The sequence below is a fragment of the Oncorhynchus mykiss genome, chromosome 9 (assembly GCF_013265735.2).
Source record: "Oncorhynchus mykiss isolate Arlee chromosome 9, USDA_OmykA_1.1, whole genome shotgun sequence".
NCBI lineage: Eukaryota > Metazoa > Chordata > Actinopteri > Salmoniformes > Salmonidae > Oncorhynchus > Oncorhynchus mykiss.
Genome location: NC_048573.1, coordinates 3,967,780 through 3,985,945, shown reverse-complemented (window position 1 = coordinate 3,985,945; position 18,166 = coordinate 3,967,780). Strand labels below are relative to the sequence as shown.

The window sequence follows — 18,166 nt, the reverse complement described above, 5'->3', positions numbered from 1 at the left end:
GGGGATTTATTCAATCAGCATTACAGATTCCATGATAGAAATTAAAAGGTACAGGTCAACAAAACCTTCGGTCAGAATACCTCTGCTACGCCTTGCATCTCCCAGAGCAAAGACAGCGCTGAGAAGCAGAAGAGTGGTCAACATCGCCATGGTGATTGTCTCCTGAGAGAGAGAGAGAGAGAGAGAGAGAGAGAGACAGACAGAAACAAAGAGAGAGAGAGAGAGAGAGAGAGACAGAAACAAAGAGAGAGAGAGAGACATAGAGAGAGAGAGACAAAGAGAGAGAGACAGAGACAGAGAGAGGGACAAAGAGAGAAGCCGTCAAGACAAATTCAGTGAGTACTTCAGAGTGTAGGGGAGTGCAGTGTTTCAAAGACCTCTCAAAGTACATCCAGCCATTCTACCTGGAACCAAAAGGGTTCTACCTGGAACCAAAAAGGTTCTACCTGGAACCATCCAGCCATTCTACCTGGAACCAAAAGGGTTCTACCTGGAACCATCCAGCCATTCTACCTGGAACCAAAAGGGTTCTACCTGGAACCAAAAAGGTTCTACCTGGAACCATCCAGCCATTCTACCTGGAACCAAAAGGGTTCTACCTGGAACCATCCAGCCATTCTACCTGGAACCAAAAGGGTTCTACCTGGAACCAAAAGGGTTCTACCTGGAACCAAAAGGGTTCTACCTGGAACCAAAAATGGATCTTCAAAGGGTTGTCCTATGGGGAAGAAGAACCCTTTTGGAACCTCCCGCCGTTCCACAGATGTATTCCAGTGCGATCAGAGCAGATTCAACTAATGAACGGCTTGGTGATTTACTTGACAAGGCAGCGTTTTCCAAACTCGGTCCTGGGGACCCCAATCTGTGAGTACATATTCATGTGTACTAGGCTAATCTACTGTAATTAGTATTCCTTGAATTCCTTAGCACAGCAGTTCCTAAACTCGGTCCAAAACGTTCACCCATTTGTGTCCCTAGTACCGAGTTTCCCTATGTAGTGCACTACTTTTGACCAGAGCTACATATAACCAGGGCCCTTGTCTAAAGTAGTGCTCTACAAAGGAAAAACATGGTTATATTTGAGGTGCACTCAAGTACAGTATTAGATGAACAGATGTTGAAATCTCACCTTCTGAAGTCTTTAGTTGTAGCTTCACTTCTTCAGAGATCTTCAAAGGTTTTCACTATTTTCTCTCTCTCTGTCCTGCCTGTAAGTTGACTTCTAGTCTCTCTCTCTCTGTCTGTCCTGCCTGTGAGTTGACTTCTAGTCTCTCTCTCTCTCTCTGTCTGTCCTGCCTGTGAGTTGACTTCTAGTCTTTCTCTCTCTCTCTCTCTCTGTCTGTCCTGCCTGTGAGTTGAGTTCTAGTCTCTCTCTCTCTCTCTCTCTCTCTCTGTCCTGCCTGTGAGTTGAGTTCTAGTCTCTCTCTCTGTCTGTCCTGCCTGTGAGTTGACTTCTAGTCTCTCTCTCTCTGTCTGTCCTGCCTGTGAGTTGAGTTCTAGTCTCTCTCTCTCTCTGTCCTGCCTGTGAGTTGAGTTCTTCCTCTCCCTCCTCTCCTTTTTAAGGACCCATCCAGTCAGACCCCTCCCTCTATTTTTCTATCTCTCTCTATTATCCTTTAAGTTGAAATGGAATTTAAATTTAAACTTCCTGAATTTACTTTGTACCGGGAATATTTAAAATTAATAAAGTGCATAATCATTTTAGAGATTAAAACAATATTCATCATATTTAATCGTAATACCCACGATTTCCACTGTTCTGTTTGTGACATTTGGGTTGATGGTCACTAGAATTGAATCAGAATGTTATGGGTTAAACTCCAATCCGTTGATAGTGATTGACGCCAGACTGGAGGAACAAGGACAGAGGACCCTGATATCTACTGTAGTCTCTGAACACTGTGATTCTGTAGCGGCAAATGAAGTCACAGAGGTTCAGAGAAACAAGCTTGTTTGGGCCCTACTGCCTGATGTTTAGAGAAACAAGCTTGTTTGGGCCCTACTGCCTCAGGTTTAGAGAAACAAGCTTGTTTGAGCCCTACTGACCCAGGTTTAGAGAAACATCCCTCCTCTATAATTCTATAGCCTACAAGATACCAGATATTGTAAGGTTAATAACACTACCAAAGTTGTCTTTGAAGTCTAAACATGGAGCCCAATATAACAAGTAGGAATTATCACTCACTTTGACAACTTGTGGTCACACAGTAGATAGCATCTGTCACTTCCCAATAGAAACTTATTCTATGGAACAACATCATTTTCTATATAATGTAATATAATTCTTCCTCGTGCGTTATGAATTGACCATGCTGCAGTATTTTATTTGTCCCAAGTTAGCTCACAGATTTGATCGTTTTCTAAAGGAAAGTTTCACCCATTTTGAATGTTATCGTTTTTGTGCATCTCTGAGCGATGTTCTCTCTTTCCCAGGGGGTCATTTGATGTTTTCCTTTTGTAGTTGCAGCCTGGTCTCAGTGACTAGACGTAACATACAGTAAATAGTACACTAGGCCCAAAACCAAAGGAGAGTGGTTAGTTGTAGTGCATGGTTGGGGCGTATAACGCGAATGTCTAACAACCCAACTGTTGCTTGTTCAAATCTCATCATGGACAATTTTAGCTAATTAGCTACTAAACCTAACCCTTTGTTTCTACTTTACAACTAATTAGCATGTTAGCTAACCCTTCCCCCAACCCTAACCTTAATGTTAGCTAACCCTTCCCCCAACCCTAACCTTAATGTTAGCTAACCCTTCCCCCAACCCTAACCTTAATGTTAGCTAGTGTGGTTTTCCACTTTAATTTTGAGTGTGACTCCAAATCCAGACCTCCATGGGTTGATACATTTGATTTCCATTGATAATTTTTGTGTGATTTTGTCGTCAGCACATTCAACTATGTAAAGAAAAAAGTATTTAATAAGAATATTTCATTCATTCAGATCTAGGATGTGTTATTTTAGTGTTCCCTTTATATTTTTTGAGCAGTGTATATATTCTGAGGGCTACAACCTATCTATCTGTCTGTCGTAACTGATACTGCAGTTGAACAAACTTTGGCCCCTTTTTGTTTTGTGATGATGTTTTGGGTCATCTTTATAGTTGCTGTCACAATCTTAGTTCCTGAAAAGATACCACTACTTGACTGACTCCTGCACAGCTTAGCCAATGTTTGTAGTGACGATGAATAAAGGACATGTCATCGCTAATTAGACTGCTTGTTTGTGTTACACCTCTGGGCTCCCTAAAGTTTCAGGCGGCCGAGCAACTATGAATACCGGTGAAAAGAGTCTGACACTGGGGCGGGATCGTTTTGTATCGCCCGGCGCCATAGTTTTGCCATATATGCTAATATCTTGGCGAGAGTAAATAGTTGCATGTAACTCAGCAGCTAAGAAGAACATTAAATCGTTATTACGTTTGCAATACTGACCACAAAGTTTGTACGAACATGTCGACAAAAGTATTTTGTGTAAAACATGGAAATAGGTGCATTGTAGCCTCATGAAGAAAAAAACGACAGGAAGTCGCGTTTGTGCAACTCCTTGATCACACCTACCGCTTCATTGCGCAATATGGTACACAGTATGTGCTCAACAAAAGTTCAACATTCACCTGCCAATATTTATTTAAAGCCGTCTATGAATAACGTTTGGTGCATAATGACTCGATCACAACGGCGGCGTCAGGTCATTGCGTTTCTGCACACCTCAAATACATTAATTTCCAATGGAAGCTGCGTTGCTTTATGTGTGTTGCTTAAATGGGATTTATGTGTAGACGGTTTGACAGAAATGGTCGCAGAAGGTGAATGTTGAACTTTTGTTGCTGACATATCCAGATGATGCTGCGTGGCATTTTGTGCGATAATGCTGTAGACTTTTTTGCGACGTGTAAATTTGATAAACCCAACCTATGCACCACACAGAACACACTGCACCTGCCTCTTCAAGGCAAACGACAGCGTTCCATAGAGTACCACAGTATGAGTCATAATACCCATAAGACCTAGCGGTCGAACAGGGAAATAATTAATATAATTTTATAATTATAATTAATATAATTTTATAATTATAATTTTTATAATTTTTCCACCATACATTTTTCGCCATAGGGGATTTTAGAAACACTTAAAATAAAGGCTGTTTCATTATTTTATGTAAAAAAAATAATTCACCTTTATTTATTCATGTAGGCTTACATAACATTTTGATAACCATGTAAATCCCTCTTTGACAAGGTGACTTTATGCTAATTATGCTAATTAGCTGCTAATGAGGCTATCATAAATAACTACAAATACCATGATGATCTGGACGAGACTGCTGAATCGAGGCAAAGGTAAGAATCTCTGGATTGACTATCTAATGTTTGCTAAATGTAGTGATTAATAAATTGGCAAGTTATTTAAAAAAAAAAGAATTTCCAAGCGGCCTCCCGCTAACCAGGCCAGACTATGACCAGGTGTGTCAGGGTTGTTTTCCACAAGCTTATTGTTTTTTTTTACCCCGTTTTGTCCCTTGGCTTATATTTGCAACTCCTCAATGGTCTCCGGAAGAGGCGAAGGTAAATAAGGGCCCAGATCACATACTCTGAGACTCTTTGTGAATAAGGGCCAAGATCTTCTACTCTGAGACTCTTTGTGAATAAGGGCCCAGATCTTCTACTCTGAGACTCTTTGTGAATAAGGGCCCAGATCTTCTACTCTGAGACTCTTCGTGAATAAGGACCAAGATGTTCAGTGAGTGTATTGCAGTTCATAAGTACTGAATGCAATCAAAAGTCATATTACACCAGACATGTTCAATCATTTCAATGTCAAGCCTGAAGAGGGGTATCTAACTGCAATGGGATCAAGGACCTCATTGTTTTGGTTCTGAGGTCTCCATTCCCTTGGAGCACAGGACCCGATGTTCCAGCCTTGAGGACGACCTGATGACAACAAAACTATCACATCAAACTTTCTGAAACAATTGGGATTGTTTACTCATCGTAACCTAGATAGAGTTAAAGAGGACAAACACAACATCGTTATTAAGGTGACACAATAACACTACTAATACAACTACAAACACAGCCCCATGCTACTAATACAACTACACACACAGCCCGATGCTACTAATACAACTACATATACTACTAATACAACTACACATACAGCCCCATGCTACTAATACAACTACACATTCTACTAATACAACTACACACACAGCCCCATACTACTAATACAACTACACACACAGCCCGATGCTACTAATACAACTACATATACTACTAATACAACTACACATACAGCCCCATGCTACTAATACAACTACACATTCTACTAATACAACTACACACACAGCCCTAAATTACTAATACAACTACACACACAGCCCCATACTACTAATACAACTACACACACAGCCCCATACTACTAATACAACTACATATACTACTAATACAACTACACACACAGCCCTAAATTACTAATACAACTACACACACAGCCCCATACTACTAATACAACTACACATACTACTAATACAACTACACACACAGCCCTAAAGTACTAATACAACTACACATACAGCCCTAAATTACTAATACAACTACACACACAGCCCTATACTACTAATACAACTATACACAAAACCCTATACTACTAATATATGTTAGCTGTTGATAAAACTCTGTCACAGGGAGACTGGGGAAAATGTACTGTAGAACTTGATGTAGAACTTGATTTATTTGGGTCACAAAGGTGGGTCATTGCCTAATAATAAACCAGGTGATGAGAGTAATATTTAGTTAAGGGAAATAAATAGTACATATAAATGTTATATAGCAGATGAGTAGCTTTTGAAACTCCTTCCTCGGCCTGACGTGTTGCCCCTAGTTGAAGAAGGCTAAGGGCGCGACGGGGGTAGAGACTCTTCAGGAGAACGGACGGGTCACGTTGTGTTTAGGTAGGCAGAGCTGGGTTAGGGTTAGAGTTTCAGCGGAATCGGGAGGGAAGCGGTACTCGCCACACATGTACCACAAACGTCCTTTACAGTAAACATGAAGCAGTTGACTGCAACGTTTACATAGCTTCTTCTGATATGTCTGACTGAAATGACTCAAACATTCACGACTGTGCGCTTTTGATAGTAGCTTACCCTTCATGTGTTTTAAACTGTTCATTTTAGGTTGTTAAATGTACTGAATAATTGTTCTGAGAATTGTGCCCATTCTTCCAATTCCCTGGACATCAGCGGGCTGCCATGTAGCCCAAAATGGCTCTGTATATAGCGCACTACTTATACCTGGGGCCTATAGGTTTCAGTGAAAAGTGGTGCACTATGTAGGGATTAGGGAGCCATGTAGGGATTAGGGAGCCATGTCTTTATTTAATTTGTTCTAGGTTCATTTTGTTTTGAATGTCATAAGGAAGTGTGATTAGAATGTTCTCGTCACGTACCGTTCTCTCTAGATAAAGATGGAAAGCTGCCGACTGCAATGTAAACAGATTCTTCTGGCATCACTACTGTGCGTTGATAAAATACCCCAATCAAACGAGTAGTCTAAGCTACCGCAGTGGCTTGAGTTGGCTGCAATAGATCGCTTTTCGGTCAACTATACCAAAAAACTAGTCTGTCATTAAATGTGACTCCCGAGTAGCGCAGCGGTCTAAGGCACTTCATTCAGCTCAGTGCTAGAGGCGTCACTACAGACACTCCAGGCTGTATTGCAACCGGCCGTGATTGGGAGTCCCATAAGGCGGCACGCAATTGTTCCAGTATCGTCCGAGTTTGGCCGGTATAGGCAGTCATTGTAAATAAGAATTAGTTCTTTATTTTATTTCACCTTTATTTAACCAGGTAGGCTTGTTGAGAACAAGTTCTCATTTGCAACTGCGACCTGGCCAAGATAAAGCATTGCAGTGTGAACAGACAACACAGAGTTACACAGGGAGTAAACTCTTAATTAACTGACTTGCCTAGTTAAAGAAAGGTTCAATTTAAACCAGTAGAAGCAACAGTGTGTGTAGGACTAATGAATGACCACAAGGTGGCAGTACATGCTCACCAAACCAAACTGTTCTAGTGTAACAGTACTGCTTCATTGCCCAACCTGGGCTCAAACCAGGGATCCTTTGAACTCATCAGCAACTATCACCCACAAAGAATTACCTGTCTATCGCTCCCCATGTGGAGTAAAGGAAACAACTAGGTCTCAGAGCGAGTGACGTCACCGATTGAATGCTACTAGCACACCGCTAACTGGCTAGTCATTTCACACCGCTAACTGGCTAGTCATTTCACACCGCTAACTGGCTAGTCATTTCACACCGCTAACTAGCTAGTAATTTCACACCGCTAACTGGCTAGTCATTTCACACCGCTAACTGGCTAGTCATTTCACACCGCTAACTGGCTAGTCATTTCACACCGCTAACTGGCTAGTCATTTCACACCGCTAACTGGCTAGTCATTTCACACCGCTAACTGGCTAGTCATTTCACACCGCTAACTAGCTAGTTATTTCACACCGCTAACTGGCTAGTCATTTCACACCGCTAACTGGCTAGTCATTTCACACCGCTAACTGGCTAGTCATTTCACACCGCTAACTGGCTAGTCAACAAATTGGATGCAGTCTATCACAGTGCAATCCGTTTTGTCACCAAAGCCCCATATACTACCCACCATTGCGACCTGTACGCTCTCGTTGGCTGGCCCTCGCTTCATACTCGTCGCCAAACCCACTGGCTCCATGTCATCTGCAAGACCCTGCTAGGTAAAGTCCCCCCTTATCTCAGCTCGCTGGTCACCATAGCATCTCCCACCTGTAGCACACGCTCCAGCAGGTATATCTCTCTAGTCACCCCCAAAACCAATTCTTTCTTTGGCCGCCTCTCTTTCCAGTTCTCTGCTGCCAATGACTGGAATGAACTACAAAAATCTCTGAAACTGGAAACACTTATCTCCCTCACTAGCTTTAAGCACCAACTGTCAGAGCAGCTCACAGATTACTGCACCTGTACATAGCCCACCTATAATTTAGCCCAAACAACTACCTCTTTCTCAACTGTATTTAATTTATTTATTTATTTTGCTCCTTTGCACCCCATTATTTTTATTTCTACTTTGCACATTCTCCCATTGCAAAACTACCATTCCAGTGTTTTACTTGCTATATTGTATTTACCTTGCCACCATGGCCTTTTTTGCCTTTACCTCCCTTCTCACCTCATTTGCTCACATTGTATATAGACTTGTTTATACTGTATTATTGACTGTATGTTTGTTTTACTCCATGTGTAACTCTGTGTCGTTGTATCTGCCGAACTGCTTTGCTTTATCTTGGCCAGGTCGCAATTGTTAATGAGAACTTGTTCTCAACTTGCCTACCTGGTTAAATAAAGGTGAAATAAATAAAACATTTCACACTGCTAACTAGCTAGTGTTAAGCTCAGAGAGATGCAAGGGGAAGCTGGTCTCTAAAAAGCTGTTCCTATAGCAGGGTCTCTAAGGAGCTGTTCCTATAGCAGGGTCTCTAAGGAGCTGTTCCTCTTGCAAGGTCTCTAAGGAGCTGTTCCTATAGCAGGGTCTCTAGTCTCTAAGGAGCTGTTCCTATTGTAGGGTCTCTAAGGAGCTGTTCCTATTGTAGGGTCTCTAAGGAGCTGTTCCTATTGCAAGGTCTCTAAGGAGCTGTTCCTATAGCAGGGTCTCTAAAGAGCTGTTCCTATAGCAGGGTCTCTAAGGAGCTGTTCCTATAGCAGGGTCTCTAAGGAGCTGTTCCTATAGCAGGGTCTCTAGTCTCTAAGGAGCTGTTCCTATAGCAGGGTCTCTAAGGAGCTGTTCCTATAGCAGGGTCTCTAGTCTCTAAGGAGCTGTTCCTATAGCAGGGTCTCTAAGGAGTTGTTCCTATAGCAGGGTCTCTAGTCTCTAAGGAGCTGTTCCTACAGCAGGGTCTCTAAGGAGCTGTTCCTATAGCAGGGTCTCTAAGGAGCTGTTCATATAGCAGGGTCTCTAGTCTCTAAGGAGCTGTTCCTATAGCAGGGTCTCTAGTCTCTAAGGAGCTGTTCCTATAGCAGGGTCTCTAAGGAGCTGTTCCTATAGCAGGGTCTCTAAGGAGCTGTTCCTATAGCAGGGTCTCTAAGGAGCTGTTCATATTGTAGAGTCTCTAAGGAGCTGTTCCTATAGCAGGGTCTCTAGTCTCTAAGGAGCTGTTCCTATAGCAGGGTCTCTAGTCTCTAAGGAGCTGTTCCTATTGCAGGGTCTCTAAGGAGCTGTTCCTATAGCAGGGTCTCTAAGGAGCTGCTCCTATAGCAGGGTTTCTAAGGAGCTGCTCCTATAGCAGGGTCTCTAAGGCGCTGTTCCTATTGTAGGGTCTCTAGTCTCTAAGGAGCTGTTCCTATAGCAGGGTCTCTAAGGAACTGTTCCTATAGCAGGGTCTCTAAGGAGCTGTTCCTATAGCAGGGTCTCTAGTCTCTAAGGAGCTGTTCCTATTGTAGGGTCTCTAAGGAGCTGTTCCTATAGCAGGGTCTCTAAGGAGCTGTTCCTATTGTAGGGTCTCTAAGGAGCTGTTCCTATAGCAGGGTCTCTAGTCTCTAAGGAGCTGTTCCTATTGTAGGGTCTCTAAGGAGCTGTTCCTATAGCAGGGTCTATAAGGAACTGTTCCTATAGCAGGGTTTCTAAGGAGCTGTTCCTATAGCAGGGTCTCTAAGGAACTGTTCCTATAGCAGGGTCTCTAGTCTCTAAGGAGCTGTTCCTATAGCAGGGTCTCGAAGGAGCTGTTCCTATTGTAGGGTCTCTAGTCTCTAAGGAGCTGTTCCCATAGCATTGTCTCTAAGGGGAAGCTGTTCCCATAGCATTGTCTCTAAGGGGAATCTGTTCCCATAGCATTGTCTCTAAGGGGAAACTGTTCCCATAGCATTGTCTCTAAGGGGAAACTGTTCCCATAGCATTGTCTCTAAGGGGAAACTGTTCCCATAGCATTGTCTCTAAGGGGAAACTGTTCCCATAGCATTGTCTCTAATGGGAAGCTGTTCCCATAGCATTGTCTCTGATGGGAAGCTGTTCCTATAGCAGGGTCTCTAAGGAGCTGTTCCCATAGCATTGTCTCTAATGGGAAGCTGTTCCCATAGCATTGTCTCTGATGGGAAGCCGTTCCTATAGCAGGGTCTCTAATGGGAAGCTGTTCCCATAGCATTGTCTCTGATGGGAAGCCGTTCCTATAGCAGGGTCTCTAAGGAGCTGTTCCTATAGCAGGGTCTCTAAGGAGCTGTTCCTATTGTAGGGTCTCTAAGGAGCTGTTCCTATTGTAGGGTCTCTAAGGAGCTGTTCCTATTGTAGGGTCTCTAAGGAGCTGTTCCTATTGTAGGGTCTCTAAGGAGCTGTTCCTATAGCAGGGTCTCTAAGGAGCTGTTCCTATAGCAGGGTCTCTAAGGAGCTGTTCCTATTGTAGGGTCTCTAAGGAGCTGTTCCTATTGTAGGGTCTCTAAGGAGCTGTTCCTATTGTAGGGTCTCTAAGGAGCTGTTCCTATTGTAGGGTCTCTAAGGAGCTGTTCCTATAGCAGGGTCTCTAAGGAGCTGTTCCTATTGTAGGGTCTCTAAGGAGCTGGTCCCATAGCATTGGTCTCTAAGGAGCTGTTCCTATAGCAGGGTCTCTAGTCTCTAAGGAGCTGTTCCTATAGCAGGGTCTCTAGTCTCTAAGGAGCTGTTCCTATAGCAGGGTCTCTAAGGAGCTGTTCCTATAGCAGGGTCTCTAGTCTCTAAGGAGCTGTTCCTATAGCAGGGTCTCTAAGGAGCTGTTCCTATAGCAGGGTCTCTAGTCTCTAAGGAGCTGTTCCTATAGCAGGGTCTCTAAGGAGCTGTTCCTATAGCAGGGTCTCTAGTCTCTAAGGAGCTGTTCCTATAGCAGGGTCTCTAAGGAGCTGTTCCTATAGCAGGGTCTCTAAGGAGCTGTTCATATAGCAGGGTCTCTAGTCTCTAAGGAGCTGTTCCTATAGCAGGGTCTCTAGTCTCTAAGGAGCTGTTCCTATAGCAGGGTCTCTAAGGAGCTGTTCCTATAGCAGGGTCTCTAGTCTCTAAGGAGCTGTTCCTATAGCAGGGTCTCTAAGGAGCTGTTCCTATAGCAGGGTCTCTAAGGAGCTGTTCCTATAGCAGGGTCTCTAAGGAGCTGTTCCTATAGCAGGGTCTCTAAGGAGCTGTTCCTATAGCAGTGTCTCTGATGGGAAGCTGTTCCTATAGCAGGGTCTCTAAGGAGCTGTTCCTATAGCAGGGTCTCTAAGGAGCTGTTCCTATAGCAGGGTCTCTAAGGAGCTGTTCCTATAGCAGGGTCTCTGATGGGAAGCTGTTCCTATAGCAGGGTCTCTAAGGAGCTGTTCCTATAGCAGGGTCTCTGATGGGAAGCTGTTCCTATAGCAGGGTCTCTAAGGAGCTGTTCCTATAGCAGGGTCTCTAAGGAGCTGTTCCTATAGCAGGGTCTCTAGTCTCTAAGGAGCTGTTCCTATAGCAGGGTCTCTAAGGAGCTGTTCCTATAGCAGGGTCTCTAGTCTCTAAGGAGCTGTTCCTATAGCAGGGTCTCTAAGGAGCTGTTCCTATAGCAGGGTCTCTAGTCTCTAAGGAGCTGTTCCCATAGCAGGGTCTCTAAGGAGCTGTTCCTATAGCAGGGTCTCTAAGGAGCTGTTCCTATAGCAGGGTCTCTGATGGGAAGCTGTTCCTATAGCAGGGTCTCTAAGGAGCTGTTCCTATAGCAGGGTCTCTAAGGAACTGTTCCTATAGCAGGGTCTCTAGTCTCTAAGGAGCTGTTCCTATAGCAGGGTCTCGAAGGAGCTGTTCCTATTGTAGGGTCTCTAGTCTCTAAGGAGCTGTTCCCATAGCATTGTCTCTAAGGGGAAGCTGTTCCCATAGCATTGTCTCTAAGGGGAATCTGTTCCCATAGCATTGTCTCTAAGGGGAAACTGTTCCCATAGCATTGTCTCTAAGGGGAAACTGTTCCCATAGCATTGTCTCTAAGGGGAAACTGTTCCCATAGCATTGTCTCTAAGGGGAAACTGTTCCCATAGCATTGTCTCTAATGGGAAGCTGTTCCCATAGCATTGTCTCTGATGGGAAGCTGTTCCTATAGCAGGGTCTTTAAGGAGCTGTTCCCATAGCATTGTCTCTAATGGGAAGCTGTTCCCATAGCATTGTCTCTGATGGGAAGCCGTTCCTATAGCAGGGTCTCTAATGGGAAGCTGTTCCCATAGCATTGTCTCTGATGGGAAGCCGTTCCTATAGCAGGGTCTCTAAGGAGCTGTTCCTATAGCAGGGTCTCTAAGGAGCTGTTCCTATTGTAGGGTCTCTAAGGAGCTGTTCCTATTGTAGGGTCTCTAAGGAGCTGTTCCTATTGTAGGGTCTCTAAGGAGCTGTTCCTATTGTAGGGTCTCTAAGGAGCTGTTCCTATAGCAGGGTCTCTAAGGAGCTGTTCCTATAGCAGGGTCTCTAAGGAGCTGTTCCTATTGTAGGGTCTCTAAGGAGCTGTTCCTATTGTAGGGTCTCTAAGGAGCTGTTCCTATTGTAGGGTCTCTAAGGAGCTGTTCCTATTGTAGGGTCTCTAAGGAGCTGTTCCTATAGCAGGGTCTCTAAGGAGCTGTTCCTATTGTAGGGTCTCTAAGGAGCTGGTCCCATAGCATTGGTCTCTAAGGAGCTGTTCCTATAGCAGGGTCTCTAGTCTCTAAGGAGCTGTTCCTATAGCAGGGTCTCTAGTCTCTAAGGAGCTGTTCCTATAGCAGGGTCTCTAAGGAGCTGTTCCTATAGCAGGGTCTCTAGTCTCTAAGGAGCTGTTCCTATAGCAGGGTCTCTAAGGAGCTGTTCCTATAGCAGGGTCTCTAGTCTCTAAGGAGCTGTTCCTATAGCAGGGTCTCTAAGGAGCTGTTCCTATAGCAGGGTCTCTAGTCTCTAAGGAGCTGTTCCTATAGCAGGGTCTCTAAGGAGCTGTTCCTATAGCAGGGTCTCTAAGGAGCTGTTCATATAGCAGGGTCTCTAGTCTCTAAGGAGCTGTTCCTATAGCAGGGTATCTAGTCTCTAAGGAGCTGTTCCTATAGCAGGGTCTCTAAGGAGCTGTTCCTATAGCAGGGTCTCTAAGGAGCTGTTCCTATAGCAGGGTCTCTAAGGAGCTGTTCCTATAGCAGGGTCTCTAAGGAGCTGTTCCTATAGCAGGGTCTCTGATGGGAAGCTGTTCCTATAGCAGGGTCTCTAAGGAGCTGTTCCTATAGCAGGGTCTCTAAGGAGCTGTTCCTATAGCAGGGTCTCTAAGGAGCTGTTCCTATAGCAGGGTCTCTGATGGGAAGCTGTTCCTATAGCAGGGTCTCTAAGGAGCTGTTCCTATAGCAGGGTCTCTGATGGGAAGCTGTTCCTATAGCAGGGTCTCTAAGGAGCTGTTCCTATAGCAGGGTCTCTAAGGAGCTGTTCCTATAGCAGGGTCTCTAGTCTCTAAGGAGCTGTTCCTATAGCAGGGTCTCTAAGGAGCTGTTCCTATAGCAGGATCTCTAGTCTCTAAGGAGCTGTTCCTATAGCAGGGTCTCTAAGGAGCTGTTCCTATAGCAGGGTCTCTAGTCTCTAAGTAGCTGTTCCCATAGCAGGGTCTCTAAGGAGCTGTTCCTATAGCAGGGTCTCTAAGGAGCTGTTCATATAGCAGGGTCTCTAGTCTCTAAGGAGCTGTTCCTATAGCAGGGTCTCTAAGGAGCTGTTCCTATAGCAGGGTCTCTAAGGAGCTGTTCCTATTGTAGGGTCTCTAAGGAGCTGTTCCTATTGTAGGGTCTCTAAGGAGCTGTTCCTATAGCAGGGTCTCTGATGGGAAGCTGGTCCTATAGCATTGTCTCTGATGGGAAGCTGGTCCTATAGCATTGTCTCTGATGGGAAGCTGTTCCTATAGCAGGGTCTCTAAGGAGCTGTTCCCATAGCAGGGTCTCTAAGGAGCTGTTCATATAGCAGGGTCTCTAGTCTCTAAGGAGCTGTTCCTATAGCAGGGTCTCTAAGGAGCTGTTCCTATAGCAGGGTCTCTAGTCTCTAAGGAGCTGTTCCTATAGCAGGGTCTCTAAGGAGCTGTTCCTATAGCAGGGTCTCTAGTCTCTAAGGAGCTGTTCCTATAGCAGGGTCTCTAAGGAGCTGTTCCTATAGCAGGGTCTCTAGTCTCTAAGGAGCTGTTCCTATAGCAGGGTCTCTAAGGAGCTGTTCCTATAGCAGGGTCTCTAAGGAGCTGTTCCTATAGCAGGGTCTCTGATGGGAAGCTGTTCCTATAGCAGGGTCTCTGATGGGAAGCTGTTCCTATAGCAGGGTCTCTGATGGGAAGCTGTTCCTATAGCAGGGTCTCTGATGGGAAGCTGGTCCCATAGCAGGGTCTCTAAGGAGCTGGTCCTATAGCAGGGTCTCTAAGGAGCTGTTCCTATAGCAGGGTCTCTAAGGAGCTGTTCCTATAGCAGGGTCTCTAAGGAGCTGTTCCTATAGCAGGGTCTCTAAGGAGCTGTTCCTATAGCAGGGTCTCTAAGGAGCTGTTCCTATTGTAGGGTCTCTAAGGAGCTGTTCCTATTGTAGGGTCTCTAAGGAGCTGTTCCTATAGCAGGGTCTCTGATGGGAAGCTGGTCCTATAGCATTGTCTCTGATGGGAAGCTGGTCCTATAGCATTGTCTCTGATGGGATGCTGTTCCTATAGCAGGGTCTCTAAGGAGCTGTTCATATAGCAGGGTCTCTAGTCTCTAAGGAGCTGTTCCTATAGCAGGGTCTCTAAGGAGCTGTTCCTATAGCAGGGTCTCTAAGGAGCTGTTCCTATTGTAGGGTCTCTAAGGAGCTGTTCCTATTGTAGGGTCTCTAAGGAGCTGTTCCTATAGCAGGGTCTCTGATGGGAAGCTGGTCCTATAGCATTGTCTCTGATGGGAAGCTGGTCCTATAGCATTGTCTCTGATGGGAAGCTGTTCCTATAGCAGGGTCTCTAAGGAGCTGTTCCTATAGCAGGGTCTCTAAGGAGCTGTTCCTATAGCAGGGTCTCTAGTCTCTAAGGAGCTGTTCCTATAGCAGGGTCTCTAAGGAGCTGTTCCTATAGCAGGGTCTCTAGTCTCTAAGGAGCTGTTCCCATAGCAGGGTCTCTAAGGAGCTGTTCCTATAGCAGGGTCTCTAAGGAGCTGTTCCTATAGCAGGGTCTCTAGTCTCTAAGGAGCTGTTCCTATAGCAGGGTCTCTAAGGAGCTGTTCCTATAGCAGGGTCTCTAGTCTCTAAGGAGCTGTTCCTATAGCAGGGTCTCTAAGGAGCTGTTCCTATAGCAGGGTCTCTAAGGAGCTGTTCCTATAGCAGGGTCTCTAAGGAGCTGTTCCTATAGCAAGGTCTCTAAGGAGCTGTTCCTATAGCAGGGTCTCTAAGGAGCTGTTCCTATAGCAGGGTCTCTAAGGAGCTGTTCATATAGCAGGGTCTCTAGTCTCTAAGGAGCTGTTCCTATAGCAGGGTCTCTAAGGAGCTGTTCCTATAGCAGGGTCTATAAGGGGAAACTGTTCCTATTGCAGGGTCTCTAAGGAGCTGTTCCTATAGCAGGGTCTCTAAGGAGCTGTTCCTATAGCAGGGTCTCTAAGGAGCTGTTCCTATAGCAGGGTCTCTAAGGAGCTGTTCCTATAGCAGGGTCTCTAAGGAGCTGTTCCTATAGCAGGGTCTCTACGGAGCTGTTCCTATAGCAGGGTCTCTAGTCTCTAAGGAGCTGTTCCCATAGCAGGGTCTCTAAGGAGCTGTTCCTATAGCAGGGTCTCTAAGGAGCTGTTCCTATAGCAGGGTCTCTAGTCTCTAAGGAGCTGTTCCTATAGCAGGGTCTCTAAGGAGCTGTTCCTATAGCAGGGTCTCTAAGGAGCTGTTCCTATAGCAGGGTCTCTAGTCTCTAAGGAGCTGTTCCTATAGCAGGGTCTCTAAGGAGCTGTTCCTATAGCAGGGTCTCTAAGGAGCTGTTCCTATAGCAGGGTCTCTAAGGAGCTGTTCCTATAGCAGGGTCTCTAAGGAGCTGTTCCTATAGCAGGGTCTCTAAGGAGCTGTTCCTATAGCAGGGTCTCTAAGGAGCTGTTCATATAGCAGGGTCTCTAGTCTCTAAGGAGCTGTTCCTATAGCAGGGTCTCTAAGGAGCTGTTCCTATAGCAGGGTCTATAAGGGGAAACTGTTCCTATTGCAGGGTCTCTAAGGAGCTGTTCCTATAGCAGGGTCTCTAAGGAGCTGTTCCTATAGCAGGGTCTCTAAGGAGCTGTTCCTATAGCAGGGTCTCTAAGGAGCTGTTCCTATAGCAGGGTCTCTAAGGAGCTGTTCCTATAGCAGGGTCTCTACGGAGCTGTTCCTATAGCAGGGTCTCTAAGGAGCTGTTCCTATAGCAGGGTCTCTAAGGAGCTGTTCATATAGCAGGGTCTCTAGTCTCTAAGGAGCTGTTCCTATAGCAGGGTCTCTAAGGAGCTGTTCCTATAGCAGGGTCTCTAAGGGGAAACTGTTCCTATTGCAGGGTCTCTAGTCTCTAAGGAACTGTTCCTATAGCAGGGTCTCTGATGGGAAGCTGTTCCTATAGCAGGGTCTCTAATTCCTGGTGTCCTTTGTCTGCATATTTTTTCTATTTCCTTTCGACAACCAGGTGAAAGGAGTCCCTAACTAATCAATGACCTTAATTGATCAATCAAGTATAAGGGAGGAGCGAAAACCCTCAGAAACTCGGCCCTCCAGAAACTAAGTGTGCCACCCCTAAAGGATTTATCCCACTGTAAAGTGTTCAACTTCTTACTTAGACACCCGCAGACCAAAAAACGAGCATCTCAACGGCCGTTTAAAAAAAAAACTTTATTAAAACAGGAAGTCCCATTGAAGTCAGAAGTGCTAGCCTGGTCCCAGATCAGTTTTGGGGTAAATACCTTTCAGATTAATATCTGTACAATTTATTGACAGTATTCTGCTAATAACCTATCTAGGTTGGGAGATTAGTTGTTTACAGGAAGAATAACAACATGTATTTATTGAAACGTGGTGACACATGTAACGGATGTGAAACGGCTAGCTTAGTTAGCGGTGCGCGCTAAATAGCGTTTCAATCGGTGACGTCACTTGCTCTGAGCCCTTGAAGTAGTAGTTTCCCTTTGCTCTGCAAGGACCGGGGCTTTTGTGGAGCGATGGGTAACGATGCTTCGTGGGTGACTGTTGTTGATGTGTGCAGAGGGTTCCTGGTTCGCGCCCGGGTATGGGCGAGGGGACGGTCTAGAGTTATGCTGTTACATGGTCCTATGATAGGTGATCGAGCAACTCTGGGGCCTAGTTTTTCTAACGTGATCTATCTGGATTTCGCCCGATCAGATACATAGAAATGGAATGACTTCTACAGATGCACAATCGAGAGCATCCTGGCGGGCTGTATCACAGCCTGGTACGGCAACTGCTCCGCCCTCAACCGTAAGGCTCTCCAGAGGGTAGTGAGGTCTGCACAACGCATCATCGGGGGCAAACTACCTGCCCTCCAGGACACCTACACCACCCGATGTCACAGGAAGGCCATAAAGATCATCAAGGACATCAACCACCCGAGCCACTGCCTGTTCACCCCGCTATCATCCAGAAGGCGAGGTCAGTACAGGTGCATCAAAGCTGGGACCGAGAGACTGAAAAACAGCTTCTATCTCAAGGCCATCAGACTGTTAAACAGCCACCACTAACATTGAGTGGCTGCTGCCAACACACTGACACTGACTCAACTCCAGCCACTTTAATAATGGGAATTGATGGGAAATGATGTAAATATATCACTAGCCACTTTAAACAATGCTACCTTATATAATGTTACTTACCCTACATTATTCATCTCATATGCATACGTATATACTGTACTCTATATCATCGACTGTATCCTTATGTAATACATGTATCACTAGCCACTTTATCTATGCCACTTTGTTTACATACTCATCTCATATGTATATACTGTACTCGATACCATCTACTGTATCTTGCCTATGCTGCTCTGTACCATCACTCATTCATATATCCTTATGTACATATTCTTTATCCCCTTACACTGTGTACAAGACAGTAGTTTTGGAATTGTTAGTTAGATTACTTGTTGGTTATTACTGCATTGTCGGAACTAGAAGCACAAGCATTTCGCTACACTCGCATTAACATCTGCTAACCATGTGTATGTGACAAATAAAATTT

General features: G+C 45.0%; 1 protein-coding gene across 3 annotated transcripts in view; it reads right to left on the bottom strand.

Moving 5' to 3' along the window:
* The window catches only part of LOC110513992 (galactose-specific lectin nattectin-like), a 60,331-nt gene that overhangs the window by 19,651 nt on the left and 22,514 nt on the right, over positions 1-18,166 (bottom strand). Inside the window, exons 1-2 of one of the 3 annotated variants that reach the window (XM_036987114.1) lie at positions 1,130-1,498; positions 81-162 (exon numbers count right to left, since the gene is read on the bottom strand). In XM_036987114.1, coding sequence (XP_036843009.1) covers positions 81-150 — 70 coding nt within the window. In that variant the 5' untranslated portion in view covers positions 151-162; positions 1,130-1,498. Of the gene's footprint in view, positions 1-80; positions 163-1,129; positions 1,499-18,166 lie in introns of those variants that run through there. The other 2 variants (XM_021593171.2, XM_036987113.1) reach the window with 2 other exon arrangements.